The sequence below is a fragment of the Leuresthes tenuis genome, unplaced genomic scaffold (assembly GCF_036924035.1).
Source record: "Leuresthes tenuis unplaced genomic scaffold, fLeuTen1.0.hap1 SCAF_17, whole genome shotgun sequence".
Classification (NCBI taxonomy): domain Eukaryota; kingdom Metazoa; phylum Chordata; class Actinopteri; order Atheriniformes; family Atherinopsidae; genus Leuresthes; species Leuresthes tenuis.
The window spans coordinates 4,846,670-4,867,937 of record NW_027325371.1 but is presented as its reverse complement, the minus strand read 5'-3'; the positions used below and the strand labels follow the sequence as shown (position 1 = coordinate 4,867,937).

The window sequence follows — 21,268 nt, the reverse complement described above, 5'->3', positions numbered from 1 at the left end:
GGCAATTTCAGAATTATGTTCCCCAGCATAAAATTGGAAAGCCATCATCTACAGTGCATACTATCATCTGGAGACATCTCTGTATGCAAGAGTTGATGTTGGAAGCTGATGAGCTTCAGGCAGCTCTGCATTAAAAACCACTGCATGGGCTCAGGAACTCCTCCAGAAATCATCCTCCGTGAACACAGCCCACTGTGCCGGCCACAAATGAAGGTTACAGCTCTGTCACGGAAAGAAGAAGCCATATGTGAACACGATCCAGGAACTCTGCCGTCTTCTCTGAACCAAAGCTCAGCTACAATGGGCTGACGCAAAGTGGGAAACTGTTCTGTGGTCAGATGAATAACCAGGGGACCATCAATGCTTTAAGGTATTCACAGTTTTTCTTCTTTTATGTTTTCCGTGTGCTGTTGAAAAATCAAATATTGGTTTATGAGGTTTACAAATCATTGCATTCTGCTCTTATTTACATTATACCCAGCGTCTCATTAGTTTAAATTCTTTACCTTTACCTGTGTCTGCGTTATACAGCATTGAAGGATGTAGTTTTCTGGGTTTGTAATGAAGCCCACATGCATTTTCTTACATAATTATATGCAGTTATTATGTCAGTAAAGAGTCATTTCACTGCCGTTAACTTCAAGGTAAAACAAGTGTTTTAATTTAGAGTGAACTGAACCTTTAAAACAGGAACAAGAGGATAGTTCCAGACTCCAGCGTTAAGAATCAAACCTGCAAATATCTGCTGCAAAGTCACCTGCAGGAGCTAAAGACTCATCCTGGTGAGGCCAGACAGCTGACTGTAGAGGCAGTTTTGGGCTCCATTAACGCAGAAAGGTAGAAACGACTGGTTAGACTCTCAGGCTTGAGATATTGTGCAAAGTATAACAACTATTACAGGTTTAAGGCCAGAAGCTGGGCTGTTTTTTTTTTTTATTTTACTTTTTATAGGAAAATGGCAAAAATAACAAGAGACATACCAATTAAATGTATTATAATACAAATTAACAGAAAATAGTACACAAACAAGTGCAAAATTAAATGAAAATGCTTAGAATTATTATTTTATTCTGTTTTTTTTCTATATTTAATCTATTTGTCTTTATTTTTAACGTGGCTTGTTGTGTAAAAGTGCTCTGAGAGGTTTAGTGCTCCAGAAACAGCCTATTGACCAGTTAATTTTCTTACTGGTGTCTTTTGTGGCCCTCCTGCCATTCCATGTTAAACGAAGATTTGGACCCAGAAATGTACCCACAGCGCCCCCTTCCTTCACTCTGTGGAGCTGCGAATTCATGACACAATCAATAATGCAACACACAGATGTGAAAGACATTTATGAAAATGCTTCTGGTATGAACACTGTAACTCAGGTAGAAAAATATCATGTGCACTCTGTTAATACAAACATAAATACAGGTGTGATCTGGATGGACGACACCATAAATATCTTCAAAAATAAAATAAAATACATCAAATAAAATAGTGTTGCACTTCCTCTGATGCCAAGAATAAGAAATCTTAAGGAAAACAAAAACAAAACAACTAGAATCAACTTAAAGGTGCTCATAATAGTTGAAACAGCATCCTTTTCTCTTACAATAACACTCAACAACAAAGTAATTCTACATTTAGTGTGAAACTGAAACTACACACCGTGCCTCCACCCACATGAAGGCAAATAAAACAAAGAACACAAAACAAAATGTTTCTGTGCCATAAGTTTCCAGCTTTCACTTCTTAGAAATGCTCCAAACCTCTCTCCTGCCCACAGTCTCCCATGATGCTGGTGATAGTATTTAAAGGCTCCGACAGCAGATAATCACGCCAGGCTCAGAGGAAAGTGGAGAGTGGATCTTATGGCACGACACCAGTTGCTTGCAGAATCTTTTTCTCCTCCTTCCTCTCCTGGTTCAACCCAAATCTTCAGTGCTTCACAAAGAAAGGAAGAGCCAAGGCTTTGGCAGCGGAGATGCGACCGCTCGGGCTGAATAGCAAACATTGCTGCAGGTAAGGAGACGTCACACTTTATCAACATCTTGAAGAAAATTACCGGCTCTACTGTCCGAGACCGGGGTCAGAGTGCTGCTGCTGTGACTCCTTTCGTCTTCAACTGATCTCAGTTAGTTACTCTAACTATAAACTCTCATATGCTTTTTTTATTCTTAAACCTGGACCTTATTTCTGGCATGAAATACGTTCATCTACTCACCGAGAACACAGCAGCTATGAGCCAACAGAGCTATAGCACACGTTCGTTCATTCATTCTTCTTAAAGTGTTGGTGAAATAAAGACAGATAATGCCTTATTTAGAGGCTGCATCCTCTAAGCCCCGTTCACTCCGTTATATGGATCTAGAGTTATCTAAATATCTTCTGAAGGACGCCGACTTTCACCAAACTGTTCTCAGTGAGTAGATGAACGTATTTCATGCCAGAAATAAGGTCTAGGTTTAAAAATACCGGGGTCCCCCTTTAATTCACCTGATGAGTCAAACCTGCATTTCAAAACCTTGCAGCAAAAAGCAAAAAGGTCTGCAGTTTGCCATGAAATTCAGTTTAAATATCCAAGTATGTATGAACTAGTCGTGGAGGCCACTTCAACACCTGATACCTGCAAAACTAGTAACATTTCCATCAGCCTCGGGCCTAAATGAACACAGTTTGCATAGGAAACACGTTCACTGTGGCAACATGAGCTACAGCTGCGGTGCTGAGCTTAGAAGCACCTTCACAGATAAGCTAACAGGGCTGTGGGCTCTTTGTGCTACTTCATGGACATGTAGAATGTGGATTTATTAACTCATTATTTACAATAAAGTGACACCAATCAGCCACAATAAAACCAGCTGCCTCTGGGAAAACAGCTCCAGCTTGATGAGACACAGACCTGCAGGAGGTTGTAGGATCGTCTTAGCTGGGGGGGCTCCACAGATGATCCACTGGACAACAGCTGGAACATGTCATTAAGATGATGGAGGTGGTTGTACATATCAAAGAATCATGTCATCATTGTGATGTCTCCTTCATCATCGTTTTAATCTCTCTCTCGATTGTCCTGATATTTTCCACATCGGAGCAAAGATCACAGTTTGTCTCATTCTCCCTACAAACTGTCCTCTTCATATCATCCGTCTACATTTATTAAAAGTTTTCCACGTAAAACACCAAACGAATTCTACAAATGTTGCTTAGAAACTTGAAAGCAGCCTTTGTAAATGTCCCTCTCTGCAGCATATTAGGCAGGATGGATTGGCACCAACGTTCTTAAGCGACTTGTGATGTAAACACAGCCCCAGAAACATTAATACTGGCACCGGAGTCAGTTTTGTCTTCACTCTGTCTCAAAGCAGCACTGAAAGCGACTCAGTGGAGAAGGGATGAATGAGATTTGTCCATCCCAAACACTCACAACAACTGCTGCATTGGAGATCCTCACACACAATCTGTCAGTCACTTAAGTCCTTAAGCTCGTCCATTTTATCTGCTTTAAGCGCATTAACTTGCTGACTAATATGTGTCCCACCTCCTAGCAGGTGCCATTAATCGGTGTCATCATCTCAAAGGTCAGTGGCTTTTATATCGTGGCTGACTGGTGTATTTCAGTAAAGAGGAAACTTATTTTCTTCCTGGCTGAACTATTGAACCATTGAGTGTCTAGTTTGGTTAAATAAGAAATAAGAATCTTTGCAACATGACATGGAATTGAACTCAAAGATGTGCTCACAGACAGCAGGTCGTTCTCGTCTGGGTCCAGGTTGGGCAGCAGTTGGGTGCAGGAGCCTCTGGGTCCCCAGCTCTCTGAGTATGAGATCGGGCTGTCCTGAGGCCAGTCCTCCTCGGGGGGCAAACCAATCACCCTGACAAAGAGAACGAACAACACCATCCCTGCCTGATTTTAAGGCTCTATGGAAAAAAAAAGGGTATCACAAACTTCTACAGAAAGAACAAAGACACTCACTCGAAGATTTTCTGCAGCTGCTGCACTTCTGTGTATCCCCTAAACAGCGGCCTGCAGGACAAAAACAAGAATCCAGAAAAGTCTGCTTTATCTCTACTTTAAAATCTGTCTTGTATTCTTCTACTTTTATTTCCTCACCTCAAAAGGAAGAGTTCAGCAAAGATGCAGCCAGCGCTCCACATGTCCACAGAGGACATGTAAACAGAGTTCAGAAGCACCTCGGGAGCCCGATACCACAGTGTCACCACCTGAGCAGGAACAGGGAGCGAATACGAGTGGGAAAAACTCTCAGGCGGGTGTGGAAGGCGAGACAAGAAGAACATTTTATGCCTCAGGCAAAAAACAACCTGAACACGGGGCTGACGATCGGATAAGATAGCTCACAGGATAACAGCAGTAACGTTCAACACTTACACCCGGAGTAAGGGCAATGTTAAAGGCGTGCATCCGTGCCAGTCCAAAGTCTGCGATCTTGATCTCCCCGCGGCTGCTAACCAGGATGTTGTCGGGTTTTAAATCGCGGTGCAGCACCAGGTTGGTGTGTAAGAAGTCCAGCCCTCGCAGCAGCTGCAGCATCACATCCTGGAAGCGGCACGCAGCAATGAGCACTCTGTCTGCGATATTAACCTAAAAACAGATGAGGAGTTCACACCTTAATGCGGTCGTGGCTCAGTCCAGGAGCAGGAACCTTTGAGAGGTACGTGGACAGGTCCTGGTCGATGTATTCCAACACCAGAGTGAGGTCCAGGGTCGAGCCTACTGGTACAGCAGATGCATCCAAAAGCCTGCAGAGCACACAGGTCAAAATAAATCACTGCGACGTGTACATGGATGTTATATTACAGACCTGTTAAAGTCTGTGTACCCTTCTGCATAAATCTGAGCAAAAACTAAACAAAGCAAACCAAATCAAACAATTAAGGAAACATTTATATATTGAAAGATTATCAAATATGATGTACAAGCATGATAAAACATTAACTTTGGTCTCATTTAAGCATTGACACACACATTTAGGTTTGTTTTCTTGTTGATGCAATTCACAGACAGATGTTCAGACTTGTGCTTTTATTGAAGTCTTTGGTAAATAAATAACCCCGTATATGTCCAGTGTTGTTGTTGTTCATCTGAGGTTTGACTTACCCAACATAAGACTCAGCAAAGACCATTTAAAATCATGTCTGGATAAGCAAAACCTTACTTTTGCCATAACAGTTCACTTTTATTAATCACTGTTATTTGGCTAAATCAGACAGAAACATACCTGACTATGTTGGGGTGGTTGAAGTACCCCATTTTGCGCAGCAGCGCCACCTCTCGGATCATGAAGGGAGGGATTCCCATCTCCGGCGCGTCCCAGCGAAAGTTGAATTTCTTCACCGCCAGAAGGCGTTGTTCCTCCCCCACCTGCCTGGCTTTATACACCTTCCCGAAGGAGCCCTCTCCTACCTCTGCCAGGAGCTCGTAACGCAACTGTTTGGTGAACACGTTCATCTTCCTCCAACTAAGCACAAATTGACCAAAAATTAAGAGTAAAACATGTCCACTCCACGTAAACAACCGCTAGACGTGTTGCGTTTACTTGCTTTAGCTGCGCTCAGAGTTAGCTAGCTATCGAGGCTCTCTAAATAAACCAACTTTTCAGGTTAACCAGCAGGTAGTTCATTCTCTGTCTGTGTGAAGCAACGAAACACTTGTAGTAACGTTGTTTTGCGGCAGATTCGTGTTTAACTTTCTTTTTGTTGACATAATATGCTGTTTTTAAGTTTACCTCAGACTGCTCGGCGCAAATTCGCCAACGTCCCCTAGCGGCCGGAAAATGACTGCATAACTGTCGCCAGAATAAAAAAAAATATGAGAAAAATCACACCCCTTTCATACGCCAACTAATCAGAAAGCTTAAAAAAAAATCTACTTTTTTTGTGAGCCTACTCGTGTTTCCTGCTTAATGTCCATGCAAACGCATGGTGCCTTCAAAGAGGGACATTTACAGTCCAGTGTACATAAAGTACACAAATAAGGAATAAAACAATATTATAGCTAAACAATAGTAGGTGGTTTACAAGTATTTACCAGAAAACATATAGATAAAGGATTGTTAGATCCACCTTGTGTTGATCACCGTTTTTCTAAAGACACAAAGGCTATAAATTATTTTTAGTTAAAAAAAAACAAACAAACAGGAGACTTTACAGAGTAAGTTAAAACCGGTTTATTGTTTGCAACCAAATTACAAAATTAGGCACAGAGTGAAGAATAAAATATTAAACATGAATCAGACATGAATTAACTCAACACGTTTGTGCCAGGTTATGCTAGTTTGAATAAGTGCAGTTGCAAAAGCTCAACAATTAACCACACATAGATCAATATATCTGGTTACTGTCAACAATTTAACCAAACTAACGCAGTCCAACGTAAATTAGGCTACGTTCACACTGCTCAAATCCGATTTTTTGTTTGGCTGTTCACATTACGTCTTTAAATGTGTCAACAGCTCACGCTCCTGACGTGACCCGCATGCGCAGTTGATTATTGATGACATCACGCCCATAGAGCACGCCACAGTATTGTGTATATGGAAGCGACCATGGCAACGGCAACCGATACCGCAAGACTGTAAGGCTTAATGCTAAAAAAAAAAAAATAGGGTGTGGCTGCAGCCAGCAAATCTGTGAGCGGGAGGAAGAAAATTCAGATGTTAATGATGCTCTATGCGGAACAATAACCGCAACATCCGCAGTCACTGCTGTCCTCCATGTTTGTTTTGATTCTGTTCCTGGCACCGGCCTATCCCCGCCTGTGGCATACTGTATATTCTGAACTTTATTTATATTCTGATTAAATGTGACCTGGCTGTTCAGATTGCGATCGTATTAAAATTAAAAAAAACAAAAAAACAATTCAGATACGTATCCGATTCAGTACCACATTGAAAAGTGGCCCGATTCTGATTCGAAAATGTCGGATTCAATGCGACCTGTGCTGCTCACACTGTCAAAAGCAAATCAGATAAGGGTCACATATGAGCGAAAAATCGAATTCGGGTCACTTGTAACTGCAGTGCGAACGTAGCCTTAGTGCCGACATGAACATGCCAAACCCCAGAGTCAGACTCCGGTGTGGTAGCATATGTCACGGATTACTCCTCTTTCAGTTTGCTGTTAATTAGTTTGGTTCTCTTTGCCAGGGCGATGGCGTCCAGATGGAGGTTGCGGTTGAGAATGACCGAGCCGCAGGAGAGCGCTCCAGCGAGGGCGCCGGCGAAGCCGCACAAAAACACATCCTGGCCTGTGAAAGAAAAGGCACCGTGTGAGATAAACGCAGAGGAGTGACGCTTCCTACTTTAAACCACATGCTCCGGATTGCATGACACGGACGCACCTGTCAGGTAGAGGTTCTTCAACGGAGTCTGAGGTCTTATCGTAAAGCTGAGTTCAGGGCTGAAGCGGGCGATGCCATGATCCACTCCATAGATCTCACCTTTGGGGGCTCCGATATAGTGGGTGTTAGTGATGGGGGTTCCAGCATCGACGTATTCGACCTACACAAACAGAAGAAACAGGCACTATGAATATTTTTACATGCTTTTGTTTTTAAATTCAGAAAATAATTGAAAAAAAAGATAATTTCCCACATATAAAAGGTGAAAAACTGATGAAAAGGAGCCGTTGCAGAGCAGGTCCACCTCTGTGGTGTCACCTTTAAAGTCACGAGTCGTCAGGGTGAACGGTCGGAACATAAGTACAATTTATTTTCTTTTACAGAGTACATGAACAAACCCTAACCCTACTCCTCACCCCCCCATCCCAGACCAGAAACTCCTTCCACCTTGCACTGGGTCAATGGGGGGGGGGGGCTTTACCACTCACCCACTCTCAGAAGTTTCTATTTGACAATCATTTTATATCTTTTATTATTTTAAATATGAAAAGATACTCAAACCACTTTTTCATTTCTGCTCATTCATTTTTTAAAATCAGGAAAAATGAGGCATGTATTCCAATGGAACCATCATAAAACAGCACCTTACTGATCTGAATCGCTGCCACTGCTCCCGCTCGCTTCACCACAGCGTCACCGATGTTTCGGTTCAACTGCTGACCAGCCAGCGTTTCCCATTAACGAGTCTGAGGCGCACATGGACAGGTCGCGCTGTAAACAAATGCGCTACATTTCACCCAAGCTGCGCAAAGCCCGGCGAGGAGGGGCGGGTGTTTGAGTGAAAATACGCCGCTTACTGCATGGATCACTGGAGCAGATCTTCAGTGACAAGGCTGGTGACAATTTGACTGAAACTTGGCGAAATGCGACATCAAACAATACGAGTACTTTAGAACATGGAACCGTAGAAGCGTACTCGGAGGTCAAAATGCGGTCTTATATCTTAAAGAAATCCATCTGCTTTTTGGAGGTTGTATTCAAACAGTTCCAAAGGTTTTAAAATGCTCTTTCAGAGGATTGAAATATGACAGGGGAACATTTGGAGGGATTACTGGTAAAGATGGGCTACAAGAACAACGAGTTATAGACAATATAACACCAATAACAACATCATTAAAACTAATTCTAACATACAAAGGACCCCCTTGCATCTGCAACTGAAAATAATGCAATGCTGGCCCAACAGACGTCACACTCACCGATTTTCTTGTCCCGTTTTTGTTTGGATGGCTGTTTTTTTGGAATAATGTAACTGCTGTTCAAATTTGTCATGCCGCTCTTGTTACAGTCTCATATCTTGTTCCTCAGGATCTCCACACACGTATAATTTTATCCTCTGTTGCTCCTGACAACACAACATCGCCTGCCTTTGGCCGTAATATTCCCCAGTCTAATATCTCAGTGATCAGCCTCTTCATGGCCTCACGTATTAGTCACAGAAAGATTTCTTTTAAGCATCTAACAGGTCACCTCAAACGGCAATTACAGGGGCGCTGATTTGAGGGTTAAATCTTGCAATCATGCACCTCATGTGAACAGCCATCTTTTAAATTAAGTGAGTTTTAATTTAAAATTTTAGGATGTTTAAATCAGGATGTTCTTGCATGAGGTCCAGTATAAAATGCCATTAAGGATAGAAAAAAACAGGGTTTCTGCAGCACTGATTTAAAGATGAAGAAGGTGTCAGCCACTGGAGCGGGTTCTGTTTTTAAACACGAGGGAGGCTTGAAAAGGTAGAAAGATGCCAAACTCTACGACTAACAGTGATACGATCCACAGCTTATGAGAAGTGAGAGGAGAAGCAGAGATCCAAAGAGCTCACCTTGTCTCTGGTGATCTTCGGGAACACGTCCATAACCACCTCCAGAGCAGAATCAATGAACGCTTGTTTCAGATCTTTGTAGTCGGGCCCTCTGTTCGTCACTTTGCCGTCCTTCCACTCCTCAAACCATTCATAGTTGGCAAAACTGACCAGACTTACAGTGGACTTTCCTGGGGTGAGAAACAAAGAAAGAGACAGTTGGAAAGGGAAAAAAAGATGGGTCCAGAACAAGGTGCGTTCCTGGGTCATGTCTTATCCCCTGTTTCTGTACCAGGTGATCTCTTCTCCCAGGTCGGATCTTTAGCTGACGGAGAGGCGACAAACAGCAGAGGTATTTTTTTAGCAGACTCCTCCCTCTCTCCGTAAATGTATTTCTCCACCCTTTAAAAAGAAAAAACAGGCGATTCTGGTCAACTGCATCTCCAGCAGCATGTAGATATTTGCAACAGACCTAAACTGAGTTATGGGAATTAAAACAAAAAGCAACATACAGTTCATCATAATTGTTCTCAGCAAAGATCCAGTAGTTGTCTGCTTTCAGGCCCAGCTCCTCCTTGGTTCCATTCAGACCCACAAAGATGCTCAAACCGCCCTCACCGTGCTTCACCATTTTCATCTGCTCCTGGATAGCTGCAAGGCAGGAGAGTCACAGCCCACTTTAAAGCCTGGAAACTAATGCTACGAGTGTTGAGTCACCGTATAAATCATTTGAAAAAAACAAACACGTTGACAAGTGCTGCTCTACGGTTAACGCATGGAAAGAAATAGTCACAACTTCCAGTAATTTGGCACTTTTCTGACATTTTATGATGATTATTCGAGCTATCTTTTGAACAAGACTGCCAAATGAAAAATCTGAACCAAAGGAACCAAACCCCGTCTAACCTGGCATGGCCTGGAGCTCTTTGGGCAGCAGCTTCTCGTAGGTGTTGAAGATACCAGCATTAGAGATGACCATAGGGGCATGGACATGTATTTCCTCCTGACCTTTCAACACGCTGACACCTGAAACCAGACATCCAAATGCTGTGAGTTCACCTGTGTGGGCTCAACCTGGTGTGATAAACTGAGGAAATCTCTCCCACCATAAGCTTCCTTGGCATCGTTGAACAAGATGCGGTTGACTGGGGCTCGAACCAGAACGGCACCGCCTGCCTTCTCAATGATGGGGATCATATGGTAGGCAATTTCACTGGCGCCACCTTTAGGGTACCAGGCGCCGTTCAGGTAGTGAGTGACCAGCAAACTGTGCATGGCAAAGCTGGCATCTTTTGGCATGTTTCCTGCAGATTGAAACAAAAACCGTGAGCAGAATGCCGAAGAATAAGTCAGATTCCACCACCAGAGCAGAGCTGCAGCACATCCTACCGTAAGTGCCAAAGATGTAGGTGAACACAGCTCTGAGGTCTTTGTTCTCCGTCAGCTCATTGACCACATCTGTCAGGCTGCGGGGGGCCATTTTGAAGAAGAAAGACAGGTGTTTGACGAGGCCGGTGTAGATCAGGAACTTAGCCAAGGGGACCGGGCAGAGCTTCAGCACAGCGAGGAGCCAAATGCCCCGGCCGGCTTTCTGAAGACACAACACACAGATGATGGTCGCAGCAGACCAGCAGTTCTGTTTATGATCCTACTTCATTTCGCACAGAAAACACCGTTGTTCTGGTTTCAGATGAGTTTCTGACCATGTTTCACAGGTGTCCAAATATTCTCAAATCAGTAATGAAAACAAGCTCTATTCCCTGTCATTAGGGGGTCCAAGTTGGTACCATGTAGGCAACGAGTTTCTGTTTCATCATATATTCGATTAAAGTTAACTCAAATAATTGAACACCTGCAGTTATTGCCTCATCATGTGAGAGGGTGTGTGGACCACCACGGGTTCAGTCGAACAGCTCAAAACACATTCACTTGCTGTAATCTTTTACTTGACCTTGTTGCAATACATCAAGAGCTTTAGGAAAGTCGGAAAGAGACATTTATGAGCACTGCAGCAAGAATTCGATCACACTTACACAGTGGCTTTGTAGTAGTGAAATTCAGCGAATTCAAACAGCTGTTGTCATGGCTGTTGCTTAGATACTTCCAGATATTTCTCTAGTAGAAACTTTCCTCAGTAAAAACAACCATGTGCCTTTTACTAATGATACAGGAATGAAAAAGCTAAAAAGTTTAGCATTTTATGCTTTGAGCATGTTTTTAAGTGATCACGGATGTAAAAAAAAACATTCGAATATGCCCGGATCTTTGTTGCTCGTGGCGATATTTGAATACCGTTTAGGTTAAAGCACATTGGCTGAGCAAGGATGCATCTTGGACAGGGAAAAAAATCAACTAAAAAGATTGTAAAAAATGACTAACTTCATATAAATATATTTGGCAATAAACAAGGTAAAAAACAGCAACTTTTTATGTTGTTTAATTTTGCAGCTATGTAAACACCCTCTCTTTATCTATCTATTTATTCTCTGCTGCTCATTTATGAATGCCGCTATGAGCTATTAATAGAAATAACGTGCTGAAAAAGAATGCAGTGTAAAGAAAGAGAAAGTGGAATATCTGTGGAATACACTGTGCAGGGGTTAAATTGTGTAATGCTGCAGCTAATAAGAGTCCCAGACAGTTATTTTTGACCTTTGATTTTGATTTGACAACATCAGCTTATGTCTAGATAACGAAGTCTCTCTGTACCAAAGTGCAGCTTCGAAACACAAGGTTCACAGGAAGAAAAGGACATTTGCACCTGATAAGTTTCTGTCCAGAGGCTGCACATGAAACGTAAAACATGGCCCTACCTTGACCAGCCTCATGTACTCGTCGATGGCCTTCTCCTCTCCAGGGAAACACTTCTTCAGCTCCTCGGGGAAACGATTCCTGCCGCTGTAGATGGGGTAGCGGCGGCGGTTTTCTGGAGGTCCCAGCACTACGTGGTCAAACGGGTTATCCAGGGGCTCCCACTGCAGCTGTCCATTGGTCAGCTGGTCCAGCATGCAGCGAAACGGCTTGTGGTCCAACAGCTCACCAATGTAGTGGATACCTAAGGTTTACAAGAGTCAGCCAAGACCAAGACTTCCATGTTTGAAGGCAATGACTTGACCCGATGTGGAAGTAACCCCCATTTCATTACACTATCACCCTGCAGAAAATTAGACTCTTATCCTGGCTGAAACACTTCATTTTAAGACACATTTGACAGAAAGAAGCCATTCATCTCACCAACATCAAACTCAAAGCCCTTCTCAGTGAACGTGTGGCAGCATCCTCCAGCCCGATCATGCTGCTCCAGAACCAGGACTTTCTTTCCAATTTTAGCCAGCAGCACAGCAATCCCCAGCCCTCCGATACCGCTGCCTATGACAATTGCATCCAGGTTCTCTGGAACCTTACTGGCTAGGAAACCTACAGAAAAGACGTGGAAAAAAACATGGCTGTAGTAGAAAAAAAAACCCCAGAGGATTCCAAGAGCAAACAAACATATTTTTATCTATTAATCTAGTCGATGAACTTTCCAAAGTGGGTTATTAGTGTTTGCTCCACAGATAAATATGTGCTCTGCTTTGCTCTGTTTCATGTCAGATTAGAAGATCATCTTTGGGTTTCTGAGATGTACAAGTTTGTAATTATGGAAAACAAAAATACACCAAACTCCAACGTCACAGCTTTGATATCATGTCATTCTAAATAAATGTTTTGTTTTATTTAAAAAACTTATACAAAAAACAATAAACTTGGCTGTCAAAAATGCATATAGTTGCAAAATCCCTGAAAAAACCGGTCTGCCGAGCTCTCACTCTCGTCCATCACTGTCTTGATATGCTTCGTACATTATGGCTTCAACAGTTCAAGCATTACACTTTTAACTGCTGTTTTAAACAAAGCTGCACATCCTTTACCACCAGAACTCAGCTTATTAAGAATTGCACGAATGTCTGTCCAGTTAAACCGCAAACGCAACAACTTTGAACATGATACTCACCTTGCTTCAGCACTTTATTTTTCTCCTTCTTGTCGTGAATTATCGGTTTCGGCGGTTCACGGGTGTCCCTTTCAAAAGGATCAGGCCCGGAGCTGAAGAAGACATACTTCACTATAAATGCAACAAACGCTACACAAATAATCGACACAATGACCCACATGGTGTCACTTTCTCCACTCTGCGTGAAGTTGACGACCCAGTCCACTTCAGGTTCACTTCCTGATTAGGTCAAACTAAAACCCGCCCACATAACTGTCAGTTGATGAAATTGACCAATCAGAGACGTTGTGTAAATATTGACCAATTAGCGTCAGGGTTAATGTGGCAGCAACGTCCCGTCATAAAAACCAAAGAAATCTCAGCTGTTTCACAACTGTGGTTGACCTCTGTGTTTTCTACAGATAGACTAAAACTGTATTTGCGTATCTGAATACAAACGACCTTATATATCAATTAAAAACTAAATGACAACATGTTACAGTGTAAATGGCATTTGTTCTAATATCTTGTTTGGGGTATTAATCAAATTAGTTTCCAATTTCTTAACCAGTGGTATTACATATATATACATAAAGTTTAGAACAAATGTTTTATATATGTAAGTCATCTTTAATTGTTTGCTTTTAAGTGCTGAAGTATCTCAACTTTGGTTTCATGTAAAGCACAGGTTCATTTCGGTCTATATAGTTCAGATTTAATGTTATCAGAGCAGTTTTCTGCATGTTTGCGCTGTATTTATTTAGTGTTTTTCTTCTTTTAAACCATGCTGCTGAAAAGGAAAATGTGGTGAATACATGTAATTTTTGCTCTTCAGATGATCAAGAGAAAAAGTGGAAAAATTGTTATATTCTAAAAATAGATGCACTTGAGGATGAGTTTAGCTATAAAAAAACTAACAAATTCAAGGTTTCATGCCCCAAAACAGCTTTCTGTAACTAAAAACTCTACTGAAGAACACGTAAGTCATGGTTTGGAGCCAGTTGTCCTCCAGTTATGATTTTCTTTCTACTTTTGACAAAGTACGTGCAAAAAACTTCACAGCAACTTCTAGATTTTATTTTTTGCTCAAAAAAAAATTCACCTGCATCGTCACATTCATTTCCTGCATCATAATACCGCTAGATCCACGTTATTTTCTTTTTTTTTTTTTAAAAACATCGGTCTGCAAACTGAACCATTTTACATAAGAAACACTTTAATTGGGGGCTTTTCCCCAGTCATCGGCATCCACTCTGCACATATTGCAAGTCCAGACAGCTGCTCCTCGTGGGCCCAACTCCAACATCCACCATGAAACCCACTTCGTCTGACCGAGCCGGCATCATCCAGAAGCCGAGTGATAAAATTCCTAAATAACGCAGATAAAAGCTGTGATGTTAGCTAAAAAACTCTTCAGCAAAGAACTCGGCATGATTCTGGATGTGCATGCAAGCTTAATGTGATTATTTGAATTTTATTAAATAAATACTTTATTTTTTTCCTTATTTGTAGTCTGCACGATGAGCTCAGAAAGGCTCCAAAAGGCCCCTGAGGCACTTTGGATTTTTGATTTTGCTCCAAGCCCCCCGTGGAGTTTTCTGAAACAGTCGTCAGAGTCAGTGGGATTAAAAGGGTGGATGTTGCAACCGGGCGCAGTTAAATCACGAGGCGTCATTGCAAATCTCATCCCTGCTGATAAAGGTGTGGAACAAACGCTGTCAGAATGCCTTCAGCCTCTCCGTAGCAGTCCAACCAGATCGATAAGGATTGATTTTTGTCTCCGACTGAGCTGATCCGTTATCAGTCTGTGTTTCAGGGTTTGTTTTGTTAGTGCAGTTAGCTGTGGTTAGGTGGGCTCCTGAAAGTTAATAGGGAAGAGGGGAGCTGCAGAGGATCAACTTCAAGCTGCTGAAACACCTCCAGAACAGCTGGGTCACAGGGTGATTTGAGGGGGGGAACAGAACAGAAAAGACAAGCATGACAAGACACTCTTAACAGAAGCCCTTATCTTATGTCCACTTTTGGTATTTATTACCTCATTTCTTTGAGCCTCATCTCACTTTAAAATATTTTTTGCTCATTTTGATTTTTTTCTCTAAAACTTAAGAATGACAAGTTTATTTTAATTGCAAAAAGCACTTCCAACATTAATGAATAAAATAAACAGTAGGTTCTAGTCTGCGTGTGTTAGGGCAGAATCCGCAGTTATGTCTGACATTATTTACACGTACTGTAGATGTTGCAGATATGCCGACAGAGAGCATTCTGGTGACCGGTAATCTGTGCAAACTGCTCACGTGCACGCGTGCGTGCGTGCGTGCGTGTACGCGTGTTTGGTACAGTCGAGACAGCTTTCAGATCAAATGCATTTGTTTGGGATGGTAACTACAATGGCTTAAGGTCCGTGTGATCGAGGGAGGGGGAGGAGCCGAGGGCTCTCCCCGCCTCCCTGCCTGGCAGCGGTAGTGCAGGTCAAAGTTCAAAAGGTCAGAAAGTAAAAATGGGCGGTGCGTTTCCTTTCCTACAGCAGGAAGTCATCAGTCCACGGTGCGGTCTCCTGGCCAGTTGGTGACACGTGCTTATGGCGTAAAAGGGACGTCACTGCAGCACCAACCCGACCTGAGAAAGGAGCAGTGGAGCCGTTAGGAACCAACATTAAGCCTTGAATGGACTCTGGAAAACAATAGAACTCACAGTATACACATGAATTAAGTTGTTTCCAACTGAAAGTTCTTTGTTTTATGATAATAAGGAGTGCTTCATCACAACATCTCACCCCCCCAAAAAAATTAAAACCACCAGAAACATTCAGCATCTGGCAACAAATCAATCTTTTTTGTGTTGTGTTAACTTCAGTCTGACGAGTCAAACAAGTTCAAATACAGACCATTTTCATGGTTACCAGGGTTACAAACACTGGCAACTTGCTGAAAAGTTTGTAGATTTTGGATCTGAAGCTCTCAAGTCTCGCTCCCGGCAGCGTAAAATTAGACATGAGATCATTAAATAGCTAATAAAAGACCATCTTAGACAGGAAAGAGTGATTATTTCAGACTTTTTAAAATCGCTATCCGAAGCCCTCTGGGAGGAAACACAATTCCTGAAAATAACCGGAGGTTATAAGAGCACAAAGACGCAATCCTACCTTTTCCGACCCCATGCTGGGACACTTCCAATTGTACAGATAATACTGTAGATTCCCATCACCAATGCCGAACTTCAGTTTCTCCAAGAAAGTCTTGTTTTCCATTAGATCCAGTGCATTAAAGACATCAAACCCTTTCTGTAGGGGGACATAAGGAAGAAAAACATCAGCTTTCTGTGTCTGAACACTTCAGGGAGAACACGCATGTCTCAAAAAGGTGGAGAACGTACAGATTTGGCCAGGATGAGGGCATCAGACATCAGGTCGAGCAGGGGGGTGGTGGTGTGCACGTTATAGAAGGAGTACGCTGCTTTTAGACTACGGTGCACAGGGTGATTCATAATGGTCGAGGGCAGCGTGTAGAAACTGAGGAAGTCTGTCACTTTACCATCATTCTGTCAGAGAACAACATTTAAAGTGTTGATACATGGATTGTTTTAACAAAGTCTTTAGCCTGTGCTGAAAGTCTCGATGGCATCTTCTTTACCTCCACCAGATAAGTGTCGATAATGTTCTCCTGGGGCAACAACCAGTGTTCCACCTCCTCCGGGTTCATGACAGGCACCAGGTTGAACTGACTCAGGTACTCGTGGAGAAGCCGATGCACCACTGGCACATCTTTCTTGGTCATTAGTCGCAGGCCAGGAGTCTTTGGAGCCTGGAGAAGAGAAGACGGACCGGAGGAGGTTAATGACGATGAAAGAAGACTTCGTGCTGTAAACTGACTCGGGTCCATTTCCACTAACCTCAGGCAAGCGGTACAACTTCATGGTGCGCTGCATAGTCATGTTCCTGCTCAAGTGGGAGAACTTCACCTCGATTAGTTTCCGTGGGTTCAAAGAGCGATGCCAGTACCTGCGGAAGGGAAATGAAATACAATGAATGAGAAGGCTTGTAAGACCAGGAAGAGATGAGACCGTCTCTCTGTTGGACCAACCTGCATGTGCCCACAGGTTTGGGCAGCACCACACCGGCGGTGTACACGGCCTGGAAGATGCCCTGCAGGTTGACCCGTCTGGTGATCTCTCTGATCAGAACCGGAGCGACCCGCTTGGCGCGAAGCTTTTTGTGGACGCAGAGGAAATTGATCTCAACCATTTTCTTGTCTCTTTAAAAGAAAAAAAAAGCACAAAATAAACAATGAAAGGACTTCTCATTTCAACATTGTGCATTTTTAACTAAAGAGTCAGGTAATTCCAGATATTTGGATGCTTCTGTGTAAACTTACATGTCGTAGATGCGGATGTTGGCTGGGATGGCGCTGATGAACCCCACCAGCTTCTGGTTGGAGTTAACCCTCACGCCACAGTGCCACTGAGGCAACCAGCCAGGAGGCCGCAGGGCCCTGGGGAAGAAAAGAGTCAGTCTACTGCAACAGATCTGCCATCACTTAGACGAGCACTTTACATCAAAACGAATGCTTTCTTGAAATGCTTGAAATTAAACATCATCTCTTGGTATAAAACTGAAATTACCAGAGCAGGAACTCCGGAGAATAGTCAAATCTGAACATGTTGTCATCGTCTTCCACGTAGTTCTCATTGAGAAGAGTGTAAAGCTCCTTGAGCTGGTTTGTTTTGGTTTAAAAAGGGGGAAAGAAAAAAGTATGAGAGACAAAAATTATGACCTGAAAAAGTCAGAACATTCATAAAACCGCAAGAAGTAAAATGATTGAAGCAGCAACAGAAATAATATAACTAACAGTAGTGTGCATATCATATCCACTCTATTCTGCATCACTGCATGTAATTTATTCTTCAGCTGCTACTTTAAATACTTTAACACATCACAGACCTGCAAAAAAATCTTAATTTCATGAAACGTTTTAGAATAAAAGGAGATCAAAGCATTTCCTCCTTAATAATAGTTCCTAAACAATCACTCAAATAGGATGGCAACCAAAGTCTCCTTTAGACTGGCACAACGACCTTGAAAACTCGCCAGCTGTACGATTCTTACCACGGCAGAGTTCCCCAGGTCGAGGGTGTCCCAGCTGAAGCCCTGCGGGAGGCTGTAGGGCTCCTCTCGAATCTGGTCTTTGTCAGGTTCAATCGAGCCGTGCGACGTCACCGTCTCACCTTCAGCAAACAAAAGCACACGTCAAGAAGCCCATATCTGCTGTGCATGGCACTCTCAGCTGTAGAGAAGAACAACCGACAGCCATGACGTGCATCTTACCGAGCTTGGGCACAGGCTGCGTGTCCCAGAACTGGTAACTCCTCCGACTCGCCTCCTCCATGGTTTTGGCAGGACCTTGGCCAACAGAAAACAGTTCAATTGCCTTTTGGATCTCCTGTAGCTTATCAGCAGGCAGTGAATTCACCTGTGTGAGAAGTTGCAACGAATTAAAGACAACTGCAAACAACACTGTCAGTGTAAATTAAATAAGCTCTATCCAAGGGTCAACAAACAGATGCTGCTTTTCAATCCACTCTGCAGTAATTCAATCAACTGTTCCCCAGGCAAATTAAATTAAAACTGCACTAGTTTTGCCATCTTCTGCTTTCATTTTCTGACCTTTCGTGTTAAAATTTGTTCTATCAGAATTTAATTAATTCATGCCTTGGCAAGTGGGTCCTGAGCTGGTTCTGGGGCACCAGATTTCTTCTTCTTCTTCTGCTTCTTTTTCTTCTTCTTGGCACCAGTGTCGTCACCCAGACCCCGGTCGCTGGAATGAGACAGAATTAGATTTTCAAACTACCATCCCAGCTCATTATAGAATTTCCTTCAGTGTGTCGACAGGATTTTATTTTAGAAACAATAGCCACCTTGACTGAATTAGAAGATTATTAGTGTTTAAATAGTAAAGAAAGAAAATACATAAAAGAAGAACTTTCAAAGCTTATGATTTGCCCACAGTCTTATCATTTAAGCACATGCACGTTAATCCTGGACACTCAACGGACTACAACAGCTGTTAATTTAAAGGGACAGTGCCTCCCGCGGCTCTTGAGCAGGTGAGGAAACAAACAAACTTGTTCCTCAACTAAATGCAAACCAAAGAAGTCTAAAAACAAAAAACTGGTAGGACTGATGAAACGCAGTGTGCTAGGAGCACAAGATCTTTGTCTATAGAGTGGCAGCTGTTTGCCAGTATCAGGTAAACGTATGCAAAGGCACAAAGGACTGAAAGGATTCAAAGGTTGTTCTGCAACTCCATGTTCGAGTCTCTGTTTGACAAACCTAATTTTTTTTAAGAAGTTCAAACCTGAGAAGCCACACGACTCCTCCCATATATCTTGAGAATGACAGCATACTTACAGAGGATAATCTCATTAGTGTCCGAGAGGGGAGAGAGGCCGAGCACTGCGCTGCATGTGCAACCCCATTGCTGATGGTGGTTCACATGACCTCTGGAAGAAGAGCATGTGGCATCTATGCTTGTGTACATATGCATGTACAAGAGGTCAGTGAGGGACTGGGACAATGGACAACAAAACATTCAATAGTTTGTTCTCCAGGCTTCCACGTCAACGGAGTAGAGCAGCTAACAGTCAGATCCACTCTTTGTTCCTGTGTTGGGTGAAGGGGCATCGCATGTGCTGCTAGGGAAAAGAGCGATTTGCTCCACAGCATTTAACGGGGTCATCACATTCCCTGAACAAGAGTGGTGCCATTACATCCCAACACCTTTTCAGAAAGTAGCCATTTTCACCAATTACAACCTCAGCAAACCTGTGAAATTCATGAGTTTAAAAAAAAAGGAGGATTGTCTCTGGCAGCTCGTGATTTTATAAATCCATGAGGTATAAAAAAGCGTTTACAAGTGGAAAGACAGACTGAAGATGGGACCACAGCCTTACAGAAGCCCTCTCTTTCAGTTGTTCAAATGAAGAGAAAAAAAACCCTCGCTGTGAAGATAGTATTAACACGCTTGGGTTTCCTTTCATGCGAGGCAAATGCCAAGCAAAGCAGGATTTCCATCAAAGCCTATTTTCAGTAAGACCCCCTCAGAGCTAGGCTGCTTCTGGATCTTACTTATTTCTGTGATTAGAGGGGGAGCGAAAAGCTCCAAACACCCTTTGATCGACAGGGACAGAAGAAGGTAACATAATCTGCAATATGCATGTGAAACAACATGCTTTTTAGCTTCTTTCACTTTTTATTTGGCACCGTATCCACAATCGGACAAAAGGGGTTTGACAGCTAAGTTAGCATGGAAGCTAGCTCGCTAAATGTCAGATGGAGTTGATCAGCTAAATACAGTCAGTGGCGGAATCCTAATGAGTTTTATCAATCTGCCAACCTCATGCATATGTAGTTTTTTTTTCTTTATGTTGTACGAGTAGCAGAAAATGCTGTTTTTTGTTACACGGTTCGCTTTTAAGCCCACTTTGATTTTTCCTTCTACCCCCAACTACGCCTTGCTAAGATAGCTATAGGATTCGATCGTAAATCCCGCCTACTTGACGAACAGAGCTCAGTCTCAGCCAATCAGATCAAAGAACTGGAGAGCAGACACCGTTTCTAGCCAATAGGAAGAAAGCAAGTGGGCTGGCCAAAGACAGCTATAGCTGTCCGTCTTCAAGTCCTCGGCTTCGGCTAGCATTTACTTTGGTAAACCGGGAGGCAGTGTGGCTCATTTTACGAGTCTGCACGAGTAAAGATTGCCTTCTTACCCATCGTCAAAGTGGTGCTCTTCATTTTCACAGTCGCTACAGTGTCCGTGGTCCTCTACATCTTCTTTCTCCGGCAGCGGTGCTGTCTCATTCTCATCCGCCATCTTCAACCAGGAAGTGAGGAGCCACCGCGTGTCCTCGACGCCTTTAAACCTGCCCCGATGCTATTGGCTCAGAGATGGAAGGGTCTTTACTTTTCTTTTGTGATCGTGTCAAAATATTTACAATAAGCAAAAACGCATAAGAAGTCGCGGAGGGTTCATTTAGAAGCATTTTTTCTTTTATTTCCCACGAACCCGACATACGTTGATTATCTGGTAGATTTAAT

At 42.8% G+C, this 21,268-nt stretch overlaps 3 protein-coding genes across 3 annotated transcripts; all 3 read right to left on the bottom strand.

The window, feature by feature from the left end:
* Nucleotides 1–1,729: 1,729 nt before the first annotated feature.
* On the bottom strand, nt 1,730–5,452 carry cdk21 (cyclin-dependent kinase 21). Its single transcript, XM_072368386.1, has 7 exons — nt 5,223–5,452; nt 4,611–4,743; nt 4,373–4,540; nt 4,097–4,206; nt 3,959–4,009; nt 3,725–3,857; nt 1,730–2,001 (listed from the first exon to the last, which is right to left on the bottom strand). The coding sequence occupies exons 1-7, from the start codon at nt 5,450–5,452 to the stop codon at nt 1,924–1,926; spliced, it is 903 nt and encodes a 300-aa protein (XP_072224487.1). The 3' UTR covers nt 1,730–1,923.
* A 703-nt stretch (nt 5,453–6,155) lies between these two features.
* retsat.2 (retinol saturase, tandem duplicate 2) lies at nt 6,156–13,424 on the bottom strand. The gene is made up of 11 exons (XM_072368398.1): nt 13,198–13,424; nt 12,438–12,620; nt 12,017–12,258; nt 10,593–10,794; nt 10,310–10,507; nt 10,110–10,229; nt 9,716–9,854; nt 9,496–9,605; nt 9,225–9,394; nt 7,343–7,502; nt 6,156–7,249 (listed from the first exon to the last, which is right to left on the bottom strand). The coding sequence occupies exons 1-11, from the start codon at nt 13,355–13,357 to the stop codon at nt 7,101–7,103; spliced, it is 1,833 nt and encodes a 610-aa protein (XP_072224499.1). The 5' UTR covers nt 13,358–13,424; the 3' UTR covers nt 6,156–7,100.
* A 902-nt stretch (nt 13,425–14,326) lies between these two features.
* LOC140272879 (glycylpeptide N-tetradecanoyltransferase 1-like) lies at nt 14,327–21,077 on the bottom strand. Its single transcript, XM_072368385.1, has 12 exons — nt 20,941–21,077; nt 18,884–18,989; nt 18,500–18,644; nt 18,281–18,399; nt 17,797–17,888; nt 17,550–17,666; nt 17,259–17,429; nt 17,068–17,176; nt 16,809–16,979; nt 16,552–16,716; nt 16,322–16,459; nt 14,327–15,795 (listed from the first exon to the last, which is right to left on the bottom strand). Exons 1-12 carry the CDS (start codon nt 21,042–21,044, stop codon nt 15,775–15,777), a joined length of 1,458 nt encoding a protein of 485 aa, XP_072224486.1. The 5' UTR covers nt 21,045–21,077; the 3' UTR covers nt 14,327–15,774.
* Between the last annotated feature and the right edge of the window lie 191 nt (nt 21,078–21,268).

Excerpts from the sequence above, each read along its gene's own strand:
- cdk21 (XM_072368386.1), bottom strand. The coding sequence starts at position 5,452 with ATGAACGTGTTCACCAAACAGTTGCGTTACGAGCTCCTGGCAGAGGTA. Across the intron at positions 4,541-4,610 it reads TGAGCCACGACCGCATTAAG|GATGTGATGCTGCAGCTGCT; the intron begins GTGTGAACTCCT and ends TGCCGCTTCCAG. Across the intron at positions 4,010-4,096 it reads GCTGAACTCTTCCTTTTGAG|GCCGCTGTTTAGGGGATACA; the intron begins GTGAGGAAATAA and ends TTTGTCCTGCAG.
- retsat.2 (XM_072368398.1), bottom strand. The coding sequence starts at position 13,357 with ATGTGGGTCATTGTGTCGATTATTTGTGTAGCGTTTGTTGCATTTATA. Across the intron at positions 10,230-10,309 it reads CGATGCCAAGGAAGCTTATG|GTGTCAGCGTGTTGAAAGGT; the intron begins GTGGGAGAGATT and ends GTCTGGTTTCAG. Across the intron at positions 9,855-10,109 it reads AGAGCTCCAGGCCATGCCAG|CTATCCAGGAGCAGATGAAA; the intron begins GTTAGACGGGGT and ends CCTGCCTTGCAG.
- LOC140272879 (XM_072368385.1), bottom strand. The coding sequence starts at position 21,044 with ATGGCGGATGAGAATGAGACAGCACCGCTGCCGGAGAAAGAAGATGTA. Across the intron at positions 17,430-17,549 it reads AACATCCGCATCTACGACAT|AGACAAGAAAATGGTTGAGA; the intron begins GTAAGTTTACAC and ends TTTCTTTTAAAG. Across the intron at positions 16,460-16,551 it reads CCCTCATCCTGGCCAAATCT|AAAGGGTTTGATGTCTTTAA; the intron begins GTACGTTCTCCA and ends GTCCCCCTACAG.